The sequence below is a fragment of the Eulemur rufifrons genome, chromosome 2 (genome assembly GCF_041146395.1).
Source record: "Eulemur rufifrons isolate Redbay chromosome 2, OSU_ERuf_1, whole genome shotgun sequence".
In the NCBI taxonomy this organism is placed as follows: Eukaryota; Metazoa; Chordata; class Mammalia; order Primates; family Lemuridae; genus Eulemur; species Eulemur rufifrons.
In genome coordinates this window covers 106,598,215-106,625,138 of record NC_090984.1, presented here as the reverse complement: position 1 = coordinate 106,625,138, position 26,924 = coordinate 106,598,215, and the positions used below count along the sequence as shown (strand labels likewise).

At 35.0% G+C, this 26,924-nt stretch overlaps 1 protein-coding gene across 1 annotated transcript in view; it reads left to right on the top strand.

Moving 5' to 3' along the window:
- GTF2A1 (general transcription factor IIA subunit 1) overlaps positions 1 to 20,891 on the top strand; it is a 36,543-nt gene extending 15,652 nt beyond the window's left edge. The window contains exons 4-9 of the mRNA XM_069465190.1: positions 34 to 98; positions 4,836 to 4,911; positions 6,071 to 6,204; positions 8,560 to 8,886; positions 15,458 to 15,547; positions 20,137 to 20,891. Coding sequence (XP_069321291.1) covers positions 34 to 98; positions 4,836 to 4,911; positions 6,071 to 6,204; positions 8,560 to 8,886; positions 15,458 to 15,547; positions 20,137 to 20,244 — 800 coding nt within the window. The 3' untranslated portion in view covers positions 20,245 to 20,891. The remainder of the gene's footprint in view (positions 1 to 33; positions 99 to 4,835; positions 4,912 to 6,070; positions 6,205 to 8,559; positions 8,887 to 15,457; positions 15,548 to 20,136) is intronic.
- Positions 20,892 to 26,924: the final 6,033 nt, after the last annotated feature.

The window sequence follows — 26,924 nt, the reverse complement described above, 5'->3', positions numbered from 1 at the left end:
CTTGTTTGCATATGTTCTTTTTTCTTTTTGTAGCCACAGCACCACAAGTTATTGTTCCTGATTCTAAGCTGATACAACACATGAATGCATCAAACATGGTAAGACTCAAAATGTGTAGCACTTTGGCTCTGCTTATTCTAACCCAAATTGGGATTATGCCCATGTATATTGCATATTAACTTGAAGTTCATTGAAGACTTGAACAAAATAGCTATCTTATTTAGTTTTCTGAATATTGGATTTAGCAGCAAATCTAAAGTTTAGCTTGCTACTTAGACACGAAAGTTCGTAAACTTAGGCATTTCTTTGTTTAAAAATACCAAAGAAATGGTGCTTTGTGAGAGCTATTTCATCCCTACTGTGAAAAATAGGTTTAGGACCAAACCTATTACTCGAAGTATAGTTCTATTTCAGGAGACTTATTAATTATAAGAGGTCAGGAATGCCAAGCATTGTAAACTTTTTAAAAATGAAGATGAACTATTTGGATAGTTCAGGATAATTATTTTTCTTTCTTTTTTTCTTTTTCTTTTTTTTTTTTTTTTTTTTTTTGAGACAGAGTCTTGCTCTGATTACAGGCATGAGCCACCGCGCCCGGCCCTTTTTTTTTTTTTTGAGACAGAGTCTTGCTCTGTTGCCCAGGTTAGAGTGCCGTGGCGTAAGCCTAGCTCACAGCAACCCCAAACTCCTGGGCTCAAGCGATCCTTCTGCCTCAGCCTCCCGAGTAGCTGGGACTACAGGCATGCACCACCAGCCCGGCTAATTTTTCTATATATATATTTTTAGGTGTCCATATAATTTCTTTCTATTTTTAGTAGAGATGGGGTCTCGATCTTGCTCAGGCTGGTCTCGAACTCCTGACCTTGAGCTATCCACCTGCCTCGGCCTCCCAGAGTGCTAGGATTACAGGCATGAGCCACCGTGCCTGGCCCAGGATAATTATTTTTAAAGTGAAACATTTAAAAATATTTGCTCTGATTTAACCATAACATGTAGTCTAACCAGTTTTCTTATACTATATAAATTGCTACCTTAAAATGCATTTTAGCCAGTTAAATTACATTAGGATTTTGATATTTCTGAGCGATATCCACTGAACTTCCCAAATCCTCAAATTTTCAAATTTCACTTAGGGTATATAATATTTCTCATCAAATGTAGTTCAGTTTAACTGTAAAATTGAAAGAACACCTTCAGATTCTTAGAAAATCTTTACTTATATTCTTGAAGTTTTTTTTTTTAATAAAACATTAAAACACAGTCTGATTAGAGTGGTTCAATACTTTCTCATAAATGGCTTTTCTTCTGTTTAAAATATAGACTGTTAATTTCATAGAGTGGTGTCTCAGCTCTGACATTTCATTTTTAAATTCAGACAAAACTTTTATTTAAAGGGTAAGAATCATTATTTGTGAAAAGATCTCTTAACCTATGTAACTAATGCTAGCAGTGAGATTTTTTTAAGATTCAGATTTTTTTAAACAAAAAGCAATATTCTTAAAAATCACTTCCACTTTGTTCAGTGATAAATAGTGAACCACAGAGCTCATTATGATTTATAAGCCAGATAGGAAGCAGGGCTCACGTACTAGACACATGTCTTCCTCCTACATATTACTGGCCTCATAAATTCATACCTTGGCAGAATTGCAAGTTTCTACAAGTCAGTAGAAATTGCAATTTTTAAATTCACAGATATCAAGGATCTCAATTTGTACTTGCAGTACAAGTTACTACAGTCAGTTCTTTTGCGTGAAAATCATAAAAATTGCATACCTTTCATTTCTCATAAGAATTTTTATTCAAAAACATTCTACTTTAAGACCCCAAATTTCTTTTTAACCTCTACGCTTTAAAAAAAAATCTCACTATAGGGTCTATATTTCAGTTAGTGTTATTAAGACTATTTCCTTGGGAATAACTTGCATCGTTTTAAAACAGAAATTTTGGCAATCACTTGTGGGTAGGCCCTTGTAATTTCTAAGAATTTTAATCTCTCTCTTATGGAAGAGAATTTTGAATTAATAGTGTGTGTTAATTCTAGAGTATCAGTGGTCCATCTCTTAATGGTTATATCTCTTTGATTCAAAGGAGCATGTATCTTTAAACAGATCATAGGTCAGAAATGTCATTCAGTAAAATGGATTAGCATTTATGTATATTTTAACATTTTGCTGTGGTATTTTTTAGTCATTGTTGCATGTACTGAAACATAATCAATATAGGCTCTTTACCAATAAAAGTGTTTTGAGTATTTGTTAGTTTGCATTATTATTCTTTTTTTTTTTTTTTTTTTGAGACAGAGTCTCACTCTGTTGCCCAGGCTAGAGTGAGTGCCGTGGCGTCAGCCTAGCTCACAGCAACCTCAAACTCCTGAGCTCAAGCGATCCTCCTGTCTCAGCCTCCCGAGTAGCTGGGACTACAGGCATGCACCACCATGCCCGGCTAATTTTTTCTATATATATTTTTAGCTGTCCATATAATTTCTTTCTATTTTTAGTAGAGGTGGGGTCTCGCTCTTGCTCAGGCTGGTCTCGAACTCCTGAGCTCAAACGATCCGCCCACCTCGGCCTCCCAGAGTGCTAGGATTACAGGCGTGAGCCACCGCACCCGGCCTGCATTATTATTCTTGATTCAAAAATAGTAAAAATAGTTTTGATTTTTCTAATCGTTCTGTGTACTTTCAAAATGAACATAATTTCATGAAAATGTGGGATAGTGATAATATTAGACAGAAGGCTATTTCAGGGAACTTACTAATATATCAAACCAGTGTTTCGGGTTCTCTTTGTGAAATGCTTGGTCTAATGCACTATTCATGTTTGGGCTATTGCATACAATGCAAGGAGACATTTTTAATGGTCATTAAATAAAAGGTGATTTAGTTATGATATATGACTCAACAAATACTGTGCGGTTTGAATGTGTGGAAGGTGTGCAGGTGGTTATTGTGTCCTGTGTGCTGTATAGAAACTATTGTATCAGTTTGCCGTGTGTGCTGTATAGAAACTATTGTATCAGTTTGCCATTAGAGGAAGATCTATTACGTTACAAAGTAAGAATTATAGTATTTAATATTGCTAAATAATACTTCTCAATAGTAAGTGGTTGTTAATGTTTCTTGAACTTATATGACCTTTGGTTTGCCTATATGGACAAGGTTTATTTTATTTTATTTATTTATTTATTTTTTTTTTTGAGACAGAGTCTCGCTTTGTTGCCCGGGCTAGAGTGAGTGCCGTGGCGTCAGCCTAGCTCACAGCAACCTCAAACTCCTGGGCTTAAGCGATCCTCCTGCCTCAGCCTCCCGGGTAGCTGGGACTGCAGGCATATGCCACCATGCCTGGCTAATTTTTTCTATATATATTTTAGTTGGCCAGATAATTTCTTTCTATTTTTAGTAGAGACGGGGGTCTCCCTCTTGCTTAGGCTGGTCTCGAACTCCAAACCTTGAGCGATCCACCCACCTCAGCCTCCCAGAATGCTAGGATTACAGACGTGAGCCACCGCGCCTGGCCTATGGTTTATTTTAAATTGAATAGTTGGATATTTAACTTAAAGATGGATGAACCTGGTGAATTATATTAATAGTTGGATTCTAGAGATACAGTGGGAGTTTTAGGCTCAAGATACAGGGATTCCTTAGACCTATCAAGTGGCAATAACAAACATTTTTTTTTTTTTTTGGAAAGCTATATACCTACAGCCCAGATTAGATAGTAGTTGTATTATTAACCCAGTTTAGTGTAATTTTCCAAGTTTTTGTTGACTTCTCTGGCGTTAGCATGTCCAGAGCACATTTATATTTATTTCCTTAAGCTTATACAAATATGGGTGTTTCTAAAAATATATAGGCTAGATTGAATGCATGAAGGCTTGACTCCTTAAAGAAGATTGAAGGGGAGGAGGAAAAAAAAAACCAACCTAAATATAGGTATAGTGAGATACATAAAAATATTTAAAGCATAGAATATGAAAACAGAATGGATTCTTTTGAGAGAGGGCAGAAGGAGAAGACTCTCTAAAAGCAGTAAATCAAGAATTTATCCTCGATGTAAAGAAATGCAGAATATAATCCCATGTATATCTTCATAACTTAAATATCACATACTAACTCCATTTTAAAATGTATACATTTTTTAAAAGTTTGTGACTTTTCTTAAGATTTTTAAGGTATTTTTTGTATTAAATGTATTATCAATACATGTTTTGCCTAAAATATAATGCCAATATGGCCCTATTTTTCTTTTTGATAATGTGGCATCTTAGAAGAAGCAAAGATACAGTGTTTTCTATAGGTACCTGTTGCTTCTAGTAGATTTAAAAAAGTTAAGAATTCTAAAAAGAAAATACACTTTTGCCTCAAGTGTATCGATTGAAAACAAGGAATTGAGGGTAAGGAGACAAAGAGTGGGAAAGGAAGCAATAATGGAACAGTTATTTCATATATTGTACAGCATTGTTGTTCATATGGCTATTTTCTAAAAATTTATAGGTTAGATTGAGTATAGGAAGGTTTGATACTTTAAAGAAGATTGAAGGGGGAAGAGAAAAAGAAAACTACAGTACTTGTGAGATTTCTTTATAGCACATTCTCTAGGGAAAAAACCAGTTATTCTATTTAATTGCTGGAAATAAGTAGGTCATTTATGCTAGGTTGGTCTTATGCCATTTTATAAGATGGGATTTAGTCTTATTGTTAGAACTTTTCATTTTGATATGTAGTAAACAAAAAATTTCATATACTATTAAAATATTCTAGAGGTAAACAATGAGATACTCTTATGTACATATGTGGCTTTTATTTTTTTTTTCTTTTGTTTTTGTTTTTTCAGAGTGCTGCTGCTACAGCTGCTACCTTAGCACTCCCTGCAGGTGTGACTCCTGTTCAACAGATATTAACAAACTCAGGTAATAAGGAATAATGGAACCATTTTTAAATATAATTTAGAAAATTGTACCATCTAGTTCTTATGTTTTGTCTTCATTGAAAGATAGGGAATACTAATATTTCTTTTACCATTAGGTTTAGGTTATTAAAATAACTTTATTTGAGGGCTGTAGCACATGCAACTGTAATCATTATTGAGGATGCAGTAGAGAAGATGAGAATTGCACTTCAGCTTTTGATCCGTGAATGAAAACCTTGTTACTGAATGGAAGTATGATTACATAAAAACACTTGTTTACTTAGTTTTTCACTAAACATATTTAACCTGCAAGTTAGTTAAACTTGACTCATTTTAACTGGTTTGTGATATAAAACTAAATCCTATAGTATCTTAAGAGCAAATTTATTGTATGCTATTATTGTACGTAGTCTCTCTTCATTGACAAAAGTCTGATGTCTGGCTCCTGTGTTTTGGCATATTAGTGTTTGAAAAATTTATGTACATGGATTTTAAGTGTTTTCTGTAATCTTAATTACATAGTTTTTTATTTGTTAATTTCTTGCTACATATTTTAATGATATAATTTGTTCACTTTTTAATTCAAGATTCTGGATCATCTAAAGAAAGCAACACATTAGGGGGATTTGGTTCTTTGTGAATAAGCTAGTCATACAGTTAGTGTTATGTGGTGATGATAATTAGTTCAGCAAACTTTTATTGCTTTTAAGGAATTTTGAAACAAAGTACTATGGTGCTTTGGTTTAGGATATTAAATGAATTATTATGCCTTCATTTCTTTAAAGCTTTAGAAACCAACAGCATCTGAAATGTCTGATCTTCCTGCTCTTTCTTGACTCCTACCATGTTAGCAAAGATAATTTAAGCTTTTAATCAATACTCATAATCTGTTGTTAAAACCTTATTGGAAAACAGCTGAATGAGAGTGATAAATAAGGAAAATAAAATATTGTAAGCAATGTATTTGACACATGGAGGGAAGTCAGGGAAGGGAAGGATTATAGTTCACTGTGTACGGATGGTAGCCCTTAATAAAATTGTTAGACTTCCTACTTGATAATTTCTAGGACCTCCGGTGGTTTGACATTCAATATGAATTCGTTTATTTTGAGATAGTCACTGCTAAAGTGGTAACTTGGAATACATGCTTTTTGCTTTAGGCCAGCTTCTTCAGGTGGTCAGAGCAGCCAATGGTGCCCAATATATCATTCAGCCTCAGCAGTCAGTGGTTCTGCAACAACAGGTTATACCACAAATGCAACCAGGTGGAGTACAAGCTCCTGTTATACAACAGGTAAAAGAATCTTCCCTAATGATCACCATGGGGTTCTTTTTTCTTCTATATAAATTCCCTGATTGGTTCCCCTTTCTTTCCCCATGGCTATATATATACAAATTCTTAAGACTCTTCTCCAGTGCTACAGACCCTGTCATTTTAAATTTCTTTTGTATACCTCATGGCTTAACTTAGATTCAGCGTGTTTAAAACTAAATTATTATTGTCTCTGCCCATCCTTCATCATCCCCCTGAATATGCTTTGTCAGTGGCAGCACTCTCCATCCAGCCTCCTAAGCTGGTCCTTTGGCCTTTATTCAACAAGCAGTTACTGAGTATTGGGGTTTTCATAAGGGGTTGGGGATTTAAGAGTGAACAAGGACATGGACTCTAGTTTCATGGTGCTTATGTATTTTCTGGAAGGGGGTGTATGGAATCCTCTCTTTCCCTTGCCTCCAGTATCCAAGCTATCATTAAATCCTACCAATCCTTCTTAATAGTTTCTCTCTCTCTCTCTCTCTTTTCTTGTCATTTCCTTAGTTCATACTGTAGTAATTTGTCATTAAAAAATAACTGTATTATCCTCTTAACTGATTTCTCTGCCTCTAGTCTTTTGCCCTCCTAACCTGACTGATTTATAGTCATTTTTCTAAAAAAATCTTAAAATCTTTAATGACTTCCCATTGCCTACTAGAAAAAGTCTAAACTAGGGGTCCCCACCCTTGCACACTAAATGTAATATGCTTGAATCATCCTGAAACCATCACCTTACAGGCATGCCCCACCCCCCCCCCATCCATGGAAAAATTGTCTTCTATGAAAACAGTTCCTGGTGCCAAAAATGTTGGGGACTGCTGGTCTAAACAACTCAGCATGGTTTGTAAGATCTTTTGGGATCTTGTTTCTTTGAACTCTTCAGGTTTATTTTTTGCCATGCTTCCAATTCTTTGCTTTAGTGCTGTTTAGATCAAAGTTAAATATTTGCATCTACTTGTGTGCCAGGTGTTACACTCTTGTACTGTGAGGACAAAAACGAATAGTTCTTTTCTTGAGGAACTTAGTACTTTAAAAAAGAGACAGATGTGTACATATAATGTCTATATCAAACAGTATGATGATAGAAGCAAGATAAGACCAGGAGTATTAATCCAGTCGACTTACATCTTTCCAAAACTATTTGCTGCTGTCACTTCTGGGTTTCACTTGATGTTATTCTTCTATTTAGAATGTTGCCTTTGGCCTTCCATCCAGCTACTCCCTCCACTTCCCCCAAACCAACCAACCAATGAGAAAAACCTGGCTAATCTCCTTAAAGCACAAACAGAAAGTCAAATATTACATACCAGGAAGACTTCCCTGACCTTGTCCCCAAGCTAAATTTGGTACCCTCTTCTGTTTCTCATAATTTGTATTACATCTTCTATCTTTTTGAGTTGTTGCTGCTTTGTCTATTATACCATTAATCTATAAGCTTCTTAAAGGAAATACTACATCTTAAGATTTTTGCATTCCTTGAACCTAATGGCAAGTAATAGGCATTCAGTGCTCTTAATTTATTAATAACTATAATTATAAATATGTGAATTACAATACATATAGTAATATTTGTTAATACATTGTTTTTGAGTTGTGGTTTACCTTAGAATTGTAGATACAGAAGGGAGGAACTTTAAAAATTATCTGGTCTGTTGGTTCTTAGCTGTGGTTGCATGATAGAATCATCTGTCGTGCTTTAAATAAAACCTATAGCTTTTATCTCATACTAATTAAATCAGAATATTAGGGGTAAAAGCCTAGGTATCAGCATTTTTTTTTAAAGCTACCAGATGGTTCTAATTTGCAGCCAGGGTTGAGAACCATTGGTCCTAGTCTAACAGTGAAATGATAGAAGCCAAGAGAGGTTAAATGATTTGCATTGCTTTGTCAATATTGCCTCACCCAGGTCTTCAGATTCTCAGTCGAGTGTTCTTCATGTGAAGGCAGTGTAGCATAATAGTAAGAGCATGGGCTCTGGACCAGAGAGCCAAGGCTTACGTTTTGCCTCCTAGTGACTGTAAACTTTGCAAGTTACTGAGCCTGCATTAACTGTGTTCTCAAGCAGATAAACTTGTGTAAATGTTGGCCTGATGTCTGGCATATTCCTAGTAAGTGCTCAATAAATGAAGCAATTATGTTTAGAAAATCTTTTTCCTTCAGAAATTTGAATGGTAAATTGGAAATTTAGTGAGTCAGTGTACTAGTTAAACATTGCCTTTGTACTGTGGTAGATTTAACTGTGTACAAGATGTGGCCATTTCTGGTGAATCTTAAGGCTATTTCTGTGTACCATGTTTGATCCTCTTGTTCCTACTATGTGGTTTTCTTTTGCCTTAGGTACTGGCTCCTCTTCCTGGAGGGATTTCACCACAGACAGGTGTCATCATCCAGCCACAGCAAATCTTATTTACAGGAAATAAGACTCAAGTTATACCTACAACAGTGGCAGCACCTACACCAGCCCAAGCACAAATAACTGCAACAGGCCAACAGCAACCACAGGCCCAGCCTGCTCAGACACAAGCTCCATTGGTATTACAAGTAGATGGAACTGGGGATACATCATCTGAAGAAGATGAAGATGAAGAAGAAGACTTTGATGATGATGATGATGAAGAGGAAGACAAAGAGAAAGATGGAGCCGAAGATGGGCAGGTGGAAGAAGTAAGTTTCTAGTAAAAAACTTGAAGTAGTAATCTATTCAATTACTTGGTACCAAACTGACAAATTTTATCCTTTTTTTTCCAGAGGCTGTTAGTGTATAACATAGGATTTTAAAGATCAAGTTCAATTGCTCTAACTTTAGTAAGGTTTTTAGATTGGCTATATTTATCTTTATAAAATATAATTGCTTTTATAGCTGATAATAAAAAAAGAATGTATACCAAACTAATAATAAGTTGTATTAAGGTAATAGAGAATGGTGCAAATAATTCTCTTTGGCTTATGCATTTATGTAGCTTCAGCATAAGACATTGGTAGAACAGATAGATGTGGTTAATCTTTTGCTTCAGTAATTCCATATCAGTTCCTTAATAACCTTATCTACTTGTATCTGTCTTCTAGAAACATATAAATATGTCTTTGTTTTCCTCGCTATTCGTTTAGTTGCTCGTGTCCAAGATACTTGTCCACCACAATTTTCATCGTTAATTGCCTTCTTTAGCCTAAGATGCAGTCGTATTGTTTATCTTAGTACAAAGTTTTCTAAACTATCTAAGTAGTTTTTTAAAAAAAATAATTTCTTATTAAATATTGAATAAATAGAAATGAATAAAAATATTTTATGATATCAGTACCCTGGTGCCCACCATCTAGTTAAAAAAATCCCATTACTTAAAGTCCCGTGGGTACTTCTCCCCAATCCCATCCTCTTCCTTCTGCCATCAGAGTACCCATGCTCACTCATTTTGTGTTTATCATTCATTGCCTTTATATATTATCATAAGTATTTATATTCCTAAACAGCATATTGTTTAGTTTTACATGTTCATTTGTAACATGAATGGAATAATTCTGTATCTGTTCTTCAGCAAGTTGTTTTTTTACTCAAGACAGTATTCCTGAGGTTCATCCAAATTGTCACATACAGCTATAAATATTTTCACTGCTGAATACACCATAATTTATTTAACAATTTTTCTGATCTGGTGGACATTTGGACTGTTTCTAATTGTTTACTGTTATAAATAGTTATATTTTATTATGTGTCTTCTGGGGACACGTATGCAAGAGTGTTATACCTAAACATTGAACTGCTGAATTTAAGGCATGTACTCTTCAACTTTGCAATAAAATACCACATCACTCTAGCCATTCAGTACGTAATCGTAAGTGTGCGTATGTCCACACATCCTCACCGGTACCTGATATTGTCAGGCTTCTTAATTTTTGCTAGTTTGGTAGGTAGAAATGGTGTCCTATTTTGGTTTTAGTTTGCATTTCCTTGATTACTAATGAGTTTCAGCCTCTTTTTATGTACTTACTTGCTGTTTGTGTCTTATCATGTGGAAGTGCTTATTCAGGTCTGGCCATTTTTATTCTCTTAATTATTTATAGTTTTGATGCTGCTGTAAGTGACATGTTTTCATTATGTTTTCCATTTGTTTTTTGGTAGTACAGAAATGTGTAGACCTTTTATTTTTATTTATTTATTTATAAGTATATAAATTTATGGAGTACTAGTGCAAATTTGTTACATATCTTGTGGTCAATTAGGGCTTTTAGGTTAACAAATGTGTAGGGCTTTTAATATTCATCCTTGAACCAGCCACCTACCTAATGTCTTTATTAATTCTAATAATGTATCTGTAGATTTTTGTGTCTCCTATGCAGATAATCACATGTGAAAAACAGTTTTTCTTGCCTTGTAGGCTGTGCCTTCTAGAGCTATATAGATTAAAAATGGCGATAGCAGGCACCCATGTCTTGTACTTAAACTTAAAAGTAATGTTTTCTGTGTCTAACTACTAAGTATAATTATAGGTTTTTATGAATATGTTTATTGGGTTAAGGACGATTCCCTTTGTTTTGTTTTTTAAACTATAAATGCTGAGTTTTATTAAACACCTTTTCTACAACTATTAAGTAATCATACAGTTTGTCACCTTCTGTCTGTTATTTATGAAAAATTTCATTAATTGATTTTCTGTTTATCACGGTGACTTGATCATTATATGTTACCTTTTTTTTTTTTTTTTTTTTGAGACAGAGTCTCACTTTGTTGCCTGGGCTAGAGTGCCATGGTGTCAGCCTAGCTCACAGCAACCTCAAACTCCTGGGCTCAAGCGATCCTTCTGCCTCAGCCTCCCGAGTAGCTGGGACTACAGGCATGTGCCACCATGCCCGGCTAATTTTTTCTATATAGTTTTAGTTGTCCATATAATTTCTTTCTATTTTTAGTAGAGATGAGGTCTCACTCTTGCTCAGGCTGGTCTTGAACTCCTGACCTCGAACGATCCACCCGCCTCGACCTCCCAGAGTGCTAGGATTACAGGCGTGAGCCACCGCGCCCGGCCTATATGTTACCTTTTTTATGAATTGCTGAATTCACTTTGTTCAGTACTTTTTCATGTGTGTTCATGAATTAACTATCTGTGATCTTCTTTTTACATACCCTTACCAGGTTTTTGGGTTTATAGTAGCCTTATAAAATGAATTTTGGGAAGTGTTTTCTCTACCCTGAACATTTTTTTTTTAAGATATTACTTAATTCTTCTGTGAATATTTGTTAAAGCATGCCACTACAAATGTCAGCATAATAATCTCCTTGTTTAATTCAAGTATTCTGTTTCTTCTTGAGACACTTTCAATAAGTTATATTTTTCTTGGACTCTGTGTATTTATCTAAATTTTCAAATTGATCATCATAAAATTAATATTTTCTTTTTGATACCAGAATCATTTGTTGTCATTTCCCTTTTTTCCTAATTTCTAATATTGTGCCATGTCGTCTTTTTTTTTCTCTTGGTTCAGTCTTGCCATAGGTGTGTTGATTTCATTAATATTTTCAAAGAATCAACTTTTACCTTTATTCTTTTTACTGTGTTTCTTCCTATTTTATTAATTTCTATTTTGACTTAACTGTAGAGAATATGATCTGTGGGATGTGTGCATCCATGGAAATTAGTTGAGACTTATTAATGTGATCAATTTTGTATTGTATGCTCTGCATTTGAAAAAAATGTTTTCTGCACTTGTTTGGTACTGTCTTCTATGTATGTCTATTAGATTTAGACTGTCAGTAGGTTTGTCCACTTTATATCCTTGATATTTTTGCATGCTTGATCCATTTTCGATTATTGAGTGAGCTGTTCAGATCTCCAGCTATAATAGTTGATTTAACTTATTTCTCCTTGTTTTTCTGTCATTTTTCCTCTTTATATTTTGAGCCTAAAAATGAGTGCATATTAGCTTAAAATTGTTTTTTTCCCCCAGTGGATTGAACCATTTGTGATCACTTAATGTCTTGCTTTGTCTCTAGCAATTTTTGTTTAACCCTAAAATCTGTTTATGTGATACTAATAGAACTATACCAGCTTTTGGGTAGAATTAGCCTTTTTTCATTCTTTCACTTTCAAACTTTGGAACCATAAGCTCGTTAGGTCTGTCTTTTGTAAGTAGAATATTGTTCTTTATGTTATTGTGTTACAAAACTTTTACATCAGCTGAGTATTCCATAGGGAAAGAATAGTCTTTTTAGCAAGTGATGTTTGTGCAACAGAATATGCAAAAGAGTTAAGTTGGACCCCTTATCTCACACTGTATATAAAAAAGTGTATATAAATCTAAGAGCTAAAATTATAAACCTTTTAGAAAAAAACATTAGGGTAAATCTTCATAATGTTGGATTTGGCAGTAGTTTTTTAGATATGACATCCAGGGTATAAACAATCAAAGAAAAAGTGGATTTTATAGACTAAAAAATTTTGTTGTGCATCCAAGGACAGTATCAAGAAAGTATTAATAAAACGACATTCCACAGAATGAGAAAATATTTGCAAATCATATATCTGATAAGGGTCTATATATCTAAAATATATAAAGAATGCTTACAGCTCAGCAACAAAAAGATGACCCAATTAAAACATGGACAAAGGATTTGAATAGACATTTTTCCAAAAGGCGATGTACAAATAGCCAGCAAGCACATGAAAATATGCTTGGCATCATTTGTTAGAGAAATGCAAATCAAAACCACAATGAGATTCCATTTCACACCTAGGATGGCTGTAATCAAGAAAGAAAGAAAGAAAATAAATGCTGGTGATGATGTGGAGAAATTAGCACTCTTTTGCATCGCTGGTAGGAATGTAAAATGGTGTAGCTGCTGTGGAAAACAGTTTAGTGGTTCATCAAAAAATTAAGCATAGAGAATTAACCATATGATGCAGCAGTTCTACTCTTAAGCTTATATATAAGAGAATTGAAAGCATGTTCAAACAAAAACTTGTATGTTAATGTTCATAGCAGCACTGTTCACAGTGTCCAAAAGGTGTAAACAACCCAAATGTTCATCCACTGATGAATGGACAAATAAAATGTGATGTATATATACAGTGGAATTGATACGTGCTACAATAGGGATGAACCTTGAAAACATGCTAAGTGAAAGAAGCCAGATACAAAAGGCCACATATTACATGATTCTACTTATAGAAAATATATAGAATAGGCAAATCTATAGATACAGAAAGCAGATTAGTAGTTGTCAGGGGATGGGGGGAATGGGAGTGAGTGACTGCTTAATAGGTAAAGGTAATGAAATGTCCTGGAACTGGGTTAGTGTGGTGATGGTTACACACATTTTGAATACTAGTGCACCTGCATTTTACATTTGAAAATGTTGAAATATTGAGTTCTATGTTACGTGAATTTTACCTCAATAATTTTTTTATTTTACATTGGTGATATTTATTTTAGGTTAAAGAATATAAATATATGCATACAGACCTGTGTGTGAGTAGGTTATAGGCCTAGATGCGTTTTATTTTTCATTCTACTTTGTCTTCTTTGTCTCCATTTATTAGAAATAGCCTTTATCTTCTGCCACAATTGAGGTGAAGTTTAATGTAATCAGTGTATGTTCTAGTTAGGTTTTAGCTTAGCCCCGAATTCTCTTTGATACTGAGATTTCCTGCCCCCAGCCTTTTTTTTTTTTGGATTTTTGACAGGGTCTCTCTCTCTTTCTCCCAGGCTGGAGTGCAGTGATGTCATCATAGCTCACTGCAACCTCAAACTCCTGGACTCAAGCGATTCTCTTCCCTCATCCTCTTGAGTAGCTGAGAGTACAGGCACATGCCACCATGCCCGGCTAATCTTTTTTTTTTTTTTTTTAATTTCAGAGTATTAGAAGGATACAAATGTTTCGGGCACATGAATTGCTTTTGTACAATTTGAGTCAAAGTTGTAAGTGTGCCCATTACCCAGATAGTGTGCATTGTACCTGTTAGGTGTGATTTTACCCATCGCCTTCTCTCCCCTCCCACCTGCTTGATTTCTGTTGAGAGTTTTACTTCCATATGTGCAGGTGAGTGTTGATCGATTAATTCCAATTTAACTTAGAAGAACGGTGTCCAGTTTTATCCAGGTTGTTACAAAAGGTATTAGTTCACCATTTTTTTTATGGCTGAGTAGTACTCCATGGCATACATACACCACATTTTATTAATCCACTCATGAATTGAATGGGTTGATTCCACATCTTTGTGATTGTGAATTGTGCTGCAGTAAACATTCGAGGGCAAGTGTCTTTTTGATAAAATGTCTTTTTTTCCTTTGGGTAAATACCCAATAGTGTGATTGCTAGATCAGATGGCCCCCTGCTGCCATCTCCTTTTTTTAAAAAAAATCTGAATCTTTTTTTTGTTGGGGGAGGACAGAGTCTTGCTTTGTCCTTTGGCCCAGCTAGAGTGCCGCGGAGTTGTCATAGCTCACGGCAACCACAAACTAATGAGGATCTCTGGGCTCAGGCGATCCTCCTGTCTCAGCTGCCCAAGTAGCTGGGGCTATAGGCATGTGCCACCACGCCTGGCTAGTTTTTCTATTTTTTGTAGATACATGGGTTTTGCTCTTGTCCAGGCTAGTCTCAAATTCCAGACCTCAGTGGATTCTCCTGCCCGGGCCTCCCAAAGTGCTAGGATTACAGGTGTGAGCCATTGCGCCTGGCCAAAAATCTGAATCTTAGTTATACTTCATGCCTCCGCCGTAACCATCATGAGGGTTTAGGTATGCTGATTTGTATTCAGAGTCGTAGTTCTTAATGTAAAAGACATAAGCCAGACTACTAGCGACTGCTAGTTTATTGTATTGCCCTTCTTTTCTCTTGTAACTTCACCACTATTTTCCTTTGTATACTTTTTCTGGTATATAGTGTCATTGGCTCATTAAAGTTTCATATTTTCTGAGGTCTGCTTCTAGACATCTTAAAGAGTTATTGTAGAAAATTATCTTCTTGTGTTATTTTTAAAGAATAAAGGGAAATAAAATTGAACATCTCCTCAGACTTACAAGTTATAAAGTTTTATAGCCTATTTTAAGTTCTTGCTGAAATTTCAAAAATGTTAGCAAACTCTGAAATCATAGCTGATTAACAATATTACATTTCTGGTGTATGTATATATGTACCTTTGGCACTTGGTTCTCAAAGAACATCTAGATCATTGTATTTCTTTCCAGTTAATATTTAGAAAGGCCTCTTATAGTAATACATTAATAAACTCTCTTTTATTTGTAGGAGCCCCTCAATAGTGAAGATGATGTGAGTGATGAGGAAGGACAGGAACTTTTTGACACAGAAAATGTTGTTGTATGCCAATATGATAAAGTAAGGACTTCATCCTTCTATTACTGATGTTGTTTCTGTTGTAATTGCTTCCCTATCCTTTCTGCCTTATTGAAACATTTGGGCAGCTGATTAATGCCTCTTGCATTCATTATGAATAGTATGAAAACATTGTTATAGTTTTGTAGATTATTTTAATAGGATAAAACATCAATTTCTTAGCTTTACATTTGAAAAATAAGTTATGGATGAAATAAAAAAGAGGTATAATCCTTTTTCTATTTAGACTGTGTCAACTTATAAGCAAAGTCAACAAAGCCACTTTGGGTTGTCCTTTAACAACAATAGCTAACCAAATGGAATAATCCTGTTTTCTGTTTGGCCGCAAGTATGTCAAAACCAGAAGGGTTTAATTGAATCTCTATAATTTTTTTATTGCTAAGGAGAGGACTAAGGCAATGAACAGGCTTGAAAACTAATAGATAAGTTTTTTTTTTTTTTTTTTTTTTGAGACAGAGTCTCACTCTGTTGCCCAGGCTAGAGTGAGTGCCGTGGTGTCAGCCTAGCTCACAGCAACCTCAAACTCCTGAGCTCAAGCGATCCTCCTGTCTCAGCCTCCCGAGTAGCTGGGACTACAGGCGTGCGCCACCATGCCCGGCTAATTTTTTTTTCTATATATATTTTTAGCTGTCCATATAATTTCTTTCTATTTTTTAGTAGAGGTGGGGTCTCGCTCTTGCTCAGGCTGGTCTCGAACTCCTGAGCTCAAACGATCCGCCCACCTCGGCCTCCCAAAGTGCTAGGATTACAGGCGTGAGCCACCGCGCCCGACCAAGTTTTTACTAAAAATTAATTAAAGTAATTACTTTGTTGTACTTTGGTAACATTAGGAATTTTTAAACCAAGTTCCATGAGAATTAGCCATTGACTTCTTGAATTCTTAGTTTTCAAGCAGGATGTTTTTTTCCAAGTATTTTTGTTATGCTTATTGGTGGTATTGAGATTTTTGTTATCAAGACATTTTAATTGGGATCAAATTTTTTTGACTGTAATTATTAAATTTATAATACATGAACATATTACATGGAATTTATAATTTTAGCAGAGGTCTTTACCAAATGCTGAAAACCCTGACAGAAGCAACTGAGTTTTGTTTGTAATTATTTATTTAATTTATTCATTCAACAAATATTTCTTAAGTGACTAAGTATACTAAGCACTATTCTAGGCACTGGAGCTATAGTCACGAACATGCAGAATTCATGCCCTGCAAAAACTTTCCTTTACAGATGAAGAAAATCTTAAATCTGTGTTGCTTTTATAGAAATGAATGTGATAAGTAGCTGTGCTTCTTGCAAATAAATCAATAGGGAGAATGCCATGATAGTGGATCTTATTTTCTAATAAAAAGTCAGGTCAGTTTTATACCAGTGAAGTTAAAGAGTAAAGCCAACGAGGTCACTGAGAGTTTCACAGCATCTACTTATGTGCATTATGAGTTTTGGGTAAGTGTTCTTAATACCCTGTACCATGCACATTATAACAAATGTAATTTCCTGTTAGATATATGTAGAGCAAGAGTATGATGTTAAAGCAGCAGATACCAATACATCTTTATTGTCAGGCAATCTCAAGGGAACAACTTACAAGTAAATTATCCAGAACACAATTTCATGTTAATGAGATACCAGATTTATCAGGCAAGAAAAGGACCTTTGTTTTAGCATGACTGAAGAATATGCTTCTAAGTATTTTCCTGTTTTAAGAGAAGGTTGTATTCTCTTTTGAGACAAACTGTACATACAATATTTTAAATGTTAAAGTTGGTTTGTTTGCCCACAGATACATAACTTTAATGTTTTAAACTAATAAATGGAAAATAGCTTTAAATAGCATGTTGAGTTGTAAATTTAAAAATTTGCAGAGGTCTGATTTTAAAAAATCACATGTGTTGCTCTAAAGATTGGAGGGCTGGGGGCTTGATGTTTTAGCCAACAGTAAGGTATGGCAGTGTTCTGTGACTGTAAAATGGGATTGGATATGGTTTGATCCAACTTGAATTTTAGGAGTATGGTTTTGAAGCCTACATTAACAAATTTTTCATTAAATTAGAAAGGATCATTTTGTTTTGAAGTTTTTATTCTATTTTCATAATAAAACACTGTGGCCCCAAGGAAAAAAAATTTTTTTCTAGTGTGACAGTCAATGTGTTGTGTGTGTGGATAAGAACTGATAGAGCATTTGGTGACATTAACCTCAGGTACAGAGGCTTCAGCCTCGTTTATAGATAATTTCACTTCAGTATGTTTTAATTTTACTTTAAAACATTTTTCATTAGGAAATTTAAGAGAGTTTTCTCCTGGCATTCAGGACAGTCCTTCATGGAGGTCATAGGGCCAATAAATGAATTGCTTTTTAGTGTACTTTGTACTTTTATTCAAATAAAAATATTTACCATTTATTACCCAGTATAACTTAAGTCCTGAGTATATGGAATATTATTTGATCCGTGAAACTTTTCTACATTTGTTGTTTTGCAAGTAGCCTTACAACAGAATGCAATCAGTTTCCTTACTTCTCTGTGGAATTCCTATTTCCTGACTATTCACCACTTTCTTGTTTTTCTCTATATAATCCCAGTGTCTTTCAGGTTCCAGTCACTTAGTTCATGCTGGAAATCAATTTTTATACACATTTAGGGTAAATAATGCTTTCTGTATAGGGAATCAAAAGCGGAGATAGAGGTCTTTGTCTGTGATGTTCCAGGGCACTATTCTAGGAGCTTGAGATACACTAGTGAACAAAACAAAACAGTCCCTGCCTTTGGGAAGCTTATTCTAGTTGGAGAAGATAGATGCAAAAACATAAATCAATTAACATGGTGTTATTAGAAGCTGGTAATTGGTATGGAAAAATACAGAGCAGGGAAAGGGGGACAGGTTTCAGTTTTGAATAGGGTAGTCATAGTAGGTCTTTGGAGAAGATAACATTTGAACAAAGACTGGGAGACAGTTGTACTATTATCTGGGGGAAGAGCCCACCTGTGTGTGTGAGGAATGCCAAGGAGGCCAGTGTGGCTGGACTGGAGTGAGGGAAAGGGAGAGGTACAGTATTAGATTAAGTCAGAGAAGGGGTAGGGGGCAGATGGTGTGGATCTTAAGGATATGGGCTCTTATTCTGAGTGAATCAGAAAGTTATTGGAAAGTTTCAAATAGACAAACGAAATGATCTAGTTGAATTTTGAAAAGATTACTTTGCTGCCTTCGTGGAGAGTAGAGTGTAACGGAGGGAGGAAGCAGGGGTTGAAACAACAAGACTAGGGGTATGTGGTGGTATTCCAAGTGATGATGGTGACTCAGACTATGGTGATAGTATTAAAGTTGGTGAGAATTAGTTGGATCTTGGATTTGCTTTGAAGGAAGAGTCAACAAGATTTCCTGTCTCTTGGATGTGTGGTAAAAAAGAAAAAGAGATCATGGAATAGGTGAACAGACATATGGGGCCTTCTTTGTGAAGATGTGGAGCTTGAACTGAACACTAAATAATGAGTATGACTTACTGGGAAAAGAAAGAAAGGTCACTTCAGTTCATTAAGTTTTACAACTTGTCTTCCCCTCCAAATCTGTGGGATTGCAAATAATTAAATGCTAGAAGTGAAGGCAAGGATGGGAGTACCCAGAGCCTGCCCTTCTCCTTTGGGTTTAGTTATGGATGTGCATAGTTTTTGAAATCTGCTGTAAGTGACTGGAAGATCAGCATTCCTTTAGATGATATTATTATTATTTTTTTTTGAGACAGAGTCTTGCTCTGTTGCCTGGGCTAGAGTGAGTGCCGTGGCATCAGCCTAGCTCACAGCAACCTCAAACTCCTGGGCTTAAGCGATCCTACTGCCTCAGCCTCCCGAGTAGCTGGGACTACAGACATGCGCCACCATGCCCGGCTAATTTTTTCTATATATATTTTTAGTTGGCCAGATAATTTCTTTCTATTTTTAGTAGAGACGGGGTCTCGCTCTTGCTCAGGCTGGTCTTGAACTCCTGACCTCGAGTGATCCACCCGCCTCGGCCTCCCAGAGTGCTAGGATTACAGGCGTGAGCCACCGTGCCCGGCCTAGATATTATTTTTTAAATGGCATTATGTGTAAAGTTCTATGTTAGGTCTTGAAAACACTATAAGGAGTTTTTATTTTAGTAGAAGAAATGGGTCTATAATTGTATTACTTAACAAATAATGCAAGAAATGTCATTGAGAATACCGTTGGGGATTTAGAAGTGGGAAAGAATGGTGAAAGCTTTATGGAGGATGCAGTATTTTTGAAGTGGACCTTGAAAATATATATGTAAACCTGATAGAGATAAGATATTTTACAAAGAAATATTTTTAACTACATTAATGACCACAAGTAATAAAAGCTGTAAAATACTAATTACAGATGAATTTATTTTTTAAAAAACCCACCTAGTTAGTAATTTTGGTTTTTATCAAATTAAATTTTATTAAGAAACCAATTGGCAAATACAGTATTGTATAAGACAGTTTTGTGGGGGGTTTTTTGTGAATTTTTTTGTTGTTGTTTATTTGTTTTCTGTTTTCTGGTTGTATCTTAATTCTTTTTGTTTTTGTTTATTTAGATACACAGAAGTAAAAACAAATGGAAATTTCATCTTAAGGATGGCATTATGAATCTTAATGGGAGAGATTATATATTTTCCAAAGCCATTGGAGATGCAGAATGGTGAAGGATTGCTTCTTTTCTTTTATAAATAAAAAAAGAAACTTGAAAAAAATTTAAAGTGGACAGTTTGAAACTTGGGACATACACCAACCAAAACTTCATTTCTGCATGTCAGAAAAGTGCAGTAGAAGCAAAGCTACTGGAACAAAGATAGACCTTGACAACATAGACACTACTTCTAACTGGCAAGCCATGGAACTGTAGCACCTGGGGTTGTTGGGGTGGGGGGTTGGGGTTTTGTGTAGGAAAACCATAATTGTCAATTTTAAATACAGGTACCTGCCACCGGTAATTAGCATGTAAAGCTTTGTCTATATTTCCTTCCTCCAACTTGGGTTCAGTCAGAAGATACTTGTTGGAATGAACTGAAGAAACTTCCCTTTTGATAGATTGAACTGAGACTGCTTATTGTATGTGGTTATATTTGGTAAAAATTGCGTGTGAGCTTTTTACAAAAGGGTAAGAATTATGGTGTTGAATTTTAATTCACTTGTATAAGAAAACAATTTAAAACTCTCATAATAGGTCTTAAATATTTTTACTTGCTATTCTCCCTCAGTAATATATACCTCTTCCTTTCCTGCTTTATGAAACACCTATTTAAGGCTTAAAGGAAGTAACCAGTGATCATAGTTTGGAGACAAAATTTGACCCAGGAATGGATATTTATTTTAATTAGGTTTTCATACTTATTAAATGTAATTTAAAGACTTAGGTCTTGTCTGAGTTGAGTGGAATTAAAATGACAACTTTAATTTCCTTACAGAAAAACTGTGTTTATTTCTTTAAGTCCCACACCTTGAAAAGAAACCCCAAATTGGCTCTTCAGGAACAGTTTTATTTCACAAAGGTACCATCTAGCTGAAAGACATACGAGTATATGAGTACATGTAGATTTTTCCTGCTGTGCTGAAATGTATGCTTATATATGTGTTTAGTCTTTAAGCTAAACATTCAGATAACATTCTGTGCATTGATTAAAGCATAGGGCAGGTGGTGAGGACCTGGATTTTTATTAAACAATTTAGTAATTATAAAAGTTTCTTGTGTTTACTAGTAAAGAATTTTTTAAAAAGCTGTTATTCTAATTGAACAAATTTTTAAAAGCAACTTTGTAATTTGAGGGGAAAATTTTGGGGACAGTGGGGTGTGGGCCACTAAATACATAGTTACCTCTCTTTCATTTGGTGGCCTTTCCAGGCCATTGATTATATAGAAATGGGCTCCAGTTTGCACATTGGGAAGAAAGCATAGAAATTTGACTTGTATATTAAAAATAATAGAAATTTAATATGTATATTAAGAATGCATAGGTCTGTATTCTGCAAGGGGCTCTAAAGAACAGGATGGCACTGCCATGTTCAGTGTGAATTAGCTGCCTGGGAGAACTGCAGGAACACTTGATTCACCTTTGTGTTCTTGTAACTAATTTGACTTTCCGTGTTTTTATCTTGACAAAATTTACATGTGTTTAAGTTACTCGTATATTGATTTTTATTTTTGTCTTCCTTTTATTTGCCTTTGTGTGTTTCCAGAAGTAACACATGAACACTTTAAAGTACATTACAAAGAAGAAAACTGTGACCTGTTATATAGTGTGTCTTTCTTTCTTAACACAAATCCTTAAACTTTTCAAAAAGGTTAATCAGTTTGTTTTTTTTTTTGCCTACTTCCCACCTCACTTACCAACTTGGTCTCTTATGTTCTGAACTTTGGTGTAAATGGTGATGTCTAGCATGCTAGTAGTTAGATTTTATTTAGATGCCATAACTGGTAATACAGTTTTTATTTTGACTATATTAATTTAGTTTTTTGAGGGGAAATTTGTTTATCCCACTACTCTCAAAGCACACAGAGGTTTTTTAGTTATTAGTGGGACTGGGAGAAGAGGAAAACGGAGTAAAGTCGCTGAAGTCCTGTTGTTCAGTTGTCCTTCAGTATAGTTGCTAGTAGGTTTATATTTACTCAGTGAAGAAGTCAATGACCTGAACTACCTATAAAAATTTAGCAGTGCTGCAGTGTTGCTTAAGTGAAACCCTTTGGCTATCTAGTAGTTTTTATGCTACTGAAACTTGGATTACTGTATATTCAGCTCATGTCTTGAGCCCTCTATATAAGACGAATATTCATATTCATAATAGCATTGTATACTGGCCTGTTTTTATAACTTTATTTTTCAAACATGAACAACCACTGCTTTCAGAGTGGTTATTTTGTTATTTTTGAAGCAGGAAATAACCATTTGTATTTGCACCTGTGTATTGCATATTAATTATGGTATACTTGGCAAATGCTTTTCTTTTACCTGTGAAAATTCTGAAAGCTGGTCCAAACGACACTGCATACCAAATTGTGCTCTTATATATTATTGCATTGTGTTCCTTTTTAATCAATAGCATGTTTTATTTTTATTATAGTAGCTTTTGCTGTAAGAATGTCACCTGCTTATCTTTTATTGTACTTGAATTCTTAATCATGCTTTTAACATTGTATTTAACAAATCATTTCATATTAGGTTCCATTATAACATCATTCCTTTAAAAAGGCAAGGGATTCCCACTTTCAGAATTCTAAAATGAAAGTAGCATGTTTATCCAAAGAGGGAAAATAGTTCAGACTTGGTATTATGAAAATAAGTAACGGTTTCGGAAGAGGATTTGTTTAGATTTGCACAGATGGTGATGGCACATTTTACTTAGAAAAACAATTAACAGTAATGAACCGTGATAAGGAAAATTTACACAAAATTACAAGATAAAGTGACAAAAGTGAGGAACTGTGTGTTTTTCAGTATACAAACTCTTGCATGGTGGTCATTTGGATAACCAGACCACTTGAATGCCTGAGAGCACATTTAATATCTTGGAGTGCCACATACAGCTAAAACAACTCTTTAATGTGCAATTTGTTTCTAGAGTAAAATGTCTGTTACAAGAGGGTGATCTTTATATTTGGCTTTTATATTTTTTAAATATTCACATTTCTTTTTGTTAATTAAATGCCATCATTATGTCACATTTACACTGTTACCTCTTTTAAAATCAAAGCCACTCTGATGTTATTCTAATAGGATTACATCAAGATTTGAGCAGTGTGTATAGTGATTAAAATGTTCTTGATATGAGCATAATAAATTCTGGTTTTAGAAAACAAGAACATAAAAATATAATAGCTTTTATATAAAGATTTTCTTTTACTATGGTGAAAATCAAAGATTTAGGTTTTTTTTTTTTTTCCTGGCTTTTATGGAGGAATGAAAAGAATTATCTCCCTCTAAGAATAGTTTTTGGTTATCTCATAGCAATAATGTCACCATTATTATCAGAGGGTAAATATGCCTCGTATATAGGAAAACAGACATAATTTCATCGTGGGAGTTCCCTTTATAACATAGCATTTTCTTCCACTTGAGAAAATTCCTATATTTTCAGATTATTTCATCTTGAATTTTTGAGCTTTTGTGCAATGTAATATTTTATTGATCCATCTTTGTACATTTTATTTCATATATCTTTTTCCCACCTACCTGTCTAAAACAGCTATAGCAGATTTTGAATTGGTTAAAAAATACTTTGTTTTATATGTTTCCTCATGAGTTTATGTTAAGTAGTTTTGCATTTTAATCCTCCATTATGCTATGGAAACTATTCTGAAGTTTATATTCTTCCCTTTTTAAGCCTGCCTTACTCTTTTTGTCATTTTTTATGGTTTAAGGAAGAAGACACCAAACTTAATATTTTTGTTTGAGGAACAAAAGAACTTTTTTTCTCTTCTCTTTTAGGGAAGAACTGTATTAAGTTAGTAACTACTCTTTCAGTCAAGGTTCCTTAAATCAGTCCAGTATGCATCAGGGCTACAACTTTGGGAGAGGGGCTAATCCTTTTTGCTGTTCTGAGCTACTATTGTCAACTGCTGTTGTACATACTGTTATGTGTAAGGGCGTAAATATATTTATTATGTTTGTAAAATTCATTCTGTACAATTGCAGATCAAGGTTGCTCTTCTGTGATATATGGGATATTATGTTTTAAAGACCATCTTGGATACAATTAGAGAACTTAGTATTTTGATGTACTAAGACCTATTTTAAGTTTAATATTTTACCTTTGCAAAAACTTTAATTAAAGATGTTATTTAAAAAAAGTAATGTTGCTTGCTTTGCTTACTAGTATATGGCATTGTTACAGATAATTGAATAAAATTATACAATATAGAAAGGAAAATGCTTTACATTGTTAATGAGAATAAGTTCCATTTAACAACAACAGCAACAAAAAGGTATAAATTTTGTGCCTATAAGATAAGTAGTTTGGGATGTCAGTGTGAATTATTCAGCTGTGTTACTAATTCTTAATAGCTTTTAAAAAGTATTTTCTAGGAACACAGCAATTTTGATTGGACTAAATTTACACTGACAAAGTGTAACTAAAATTGATATAATTAACCTGTTGTAACAAATAAGTATTTCTACTCAAAGTATATATTATTTAGGATAAAATTATTTGAGAACATTGTTTTCTTATTTCTCTGTTTGGCTAAATCTTTTCCTCTTAGTTCAGAGTTTGTAAATAATTGCATATTAGCAAAATTGAATTATTGAGGTTTGTATTACATATTGAATATATTTTGTGTTATTTTAGAAGGTATTAAATAGCAGGTATTTTAATTTTATAGTTAATTCAACTGAATCATTAAGAAAAAGCTTGCCTTTTTATAATTTTTTTATCCTGTTAACAGACTACTTTATCTAGGAAACTTGGAAATTTTAACTATTAAAATAATCATAATAAAGATATCTTATTTATTGCCAGCTAATCTTGTATTTTTGCAGTTTAATTCAAGCTCCTACTTTGATTATGATCTTAAGCATTTTGGCTTCAGTTTCTCCATCTGTAAAATGACAATAAGATTTTGATGATCAAATGAGTGGTGCTTGGTACATGGTAAGCACTTAGATGACATAATTATTTGCTTAATCGCATAATTATTTGCCTAATTTGAAAAGACTAGTGGAGCTGAAAGAAATATTTTTTGTTATTTCTGAGACAGGGTCTCACTCTGTTGCCCATGCTAGAGCACAGTGACATCATGGTAGCTTACTGCAACCTCAGATTCTGGGCTCAAAGAATCCTAGTTCAGCCTCCCAAGTACCTGGAACTACAGATGTACACCACTATACCCAACTAAGTTTTCTATTTTTTGTAGAGATAGGGTCTCTTAAGTTGCTCAGATTGGTCTTGAACTCCCAGCCTCAAGCTATCCTCACACATTGGCCTCCCTAAAGTATTAGGATTACAGGTATGAGCTACCACACTCAGCTGGAAAAAAATTTTTTTAAATGGTAAAAGATAGCAAGAGAGGCCGGGCGCGGTGGCTCACGCCTGTAATCCTAGCACTCTGGGAGGCCATGGTGGGCGGATCGTTTGAGCTCAGGAGTTCGAGACCAGCCTGAGCAAGAGCGAGACCCCATCTCTACTAAAAATAGAAAGAAATTATATGGACAGCTAAAAATATATATAGAAAAAATTAGCCGGGCATGGTGGTGCATGCCTGTAGTCCCAGCTACTCGGGAGGCTGAGGCAGGAGGATCCCTTGAGCTCAGGAGTTTGAGGTTGCTGTGAGCTAGGCTGATGCCACGGCACTCACTCTAGCCTGGGCAACAGAGTGAGACTCTGTCTCAAAAAAAAAAAAAAAAAAAGCAAGAGAATGTGATCTGATTAAGGACAGGCAGTGAAAGATGGGTTACAACAAAACAAATTAAGCCTGGGAGGTTGAGTTGGTGAAGCGATGCGTCTGGCTAGGCCTGGGAGTGCCAGAGGGAAGAAACGTGAATGTTGAGTATAGGAGAGGGATAATGAAACGATGGGAATGCTTTAGCTTTTTTTCCCCTAAAAGACACTTCCTGAATTATATGTCTAACATAAGTTGAATTTTCCCAAAGCTAAAACTAGTAGAACTATAATATTTTAAAAATTGATTGATTTTCCTAAATACTAACAGAGTCTGCCCAGTTCAATTAAGGAGAAAAACATGGAGCGTTGTCAAACACTGATGCTTGAGTACCTCACTCTGATTCTGACAGTCTGTTTCTTCCACTTTGAAAAAGAGTTCACTGACTTCTCTGTGGAGTTGACAGAACTTCCACACTACTGATGCCATAGGTTAGGGTGCAATGTTGGGTGGGACTAGTAGGGCCAGGAAAACCAAGATGTATCACCCAGGTTAGTTTCAAGAGATGAACAGAGCAAGACTTTTACAGCTGTTTACTTTCAATAGGATGCACGAGGGACATGTGTTGTTTAGGCTTCCCAGTGTTAGAACAGCCTTCCTATTTTGCTTCATGCCAGGCAGGATGGAGGGCAGTCTATACCTCTCTTTATGGAAGTGGAATGACAGATGAGGAATCACCTGCCTCTGTATCCAGAAACAGGAACCACAATCTCAGAAATGGTCAGTCTGATGCTTGCACTCAGGACTTTGAACCTTCAGAGCATGAAACAAAGTTGCAGGATCAGTCAGAAGTCCTATGTATGTTCAGGGCCAATGGTGTGATAGTGACTGGGGAAAGGGTGCTGGTGGCAGCCTCCTGAGCACTTGCTGAGTCAGGGTGTGGCTCCTCCCCTCTCCCCTTGATTCCTGCTTGAGCTTGGTTTTCAGCCTTCCTCTTGATTTTTTTTTTTTTTT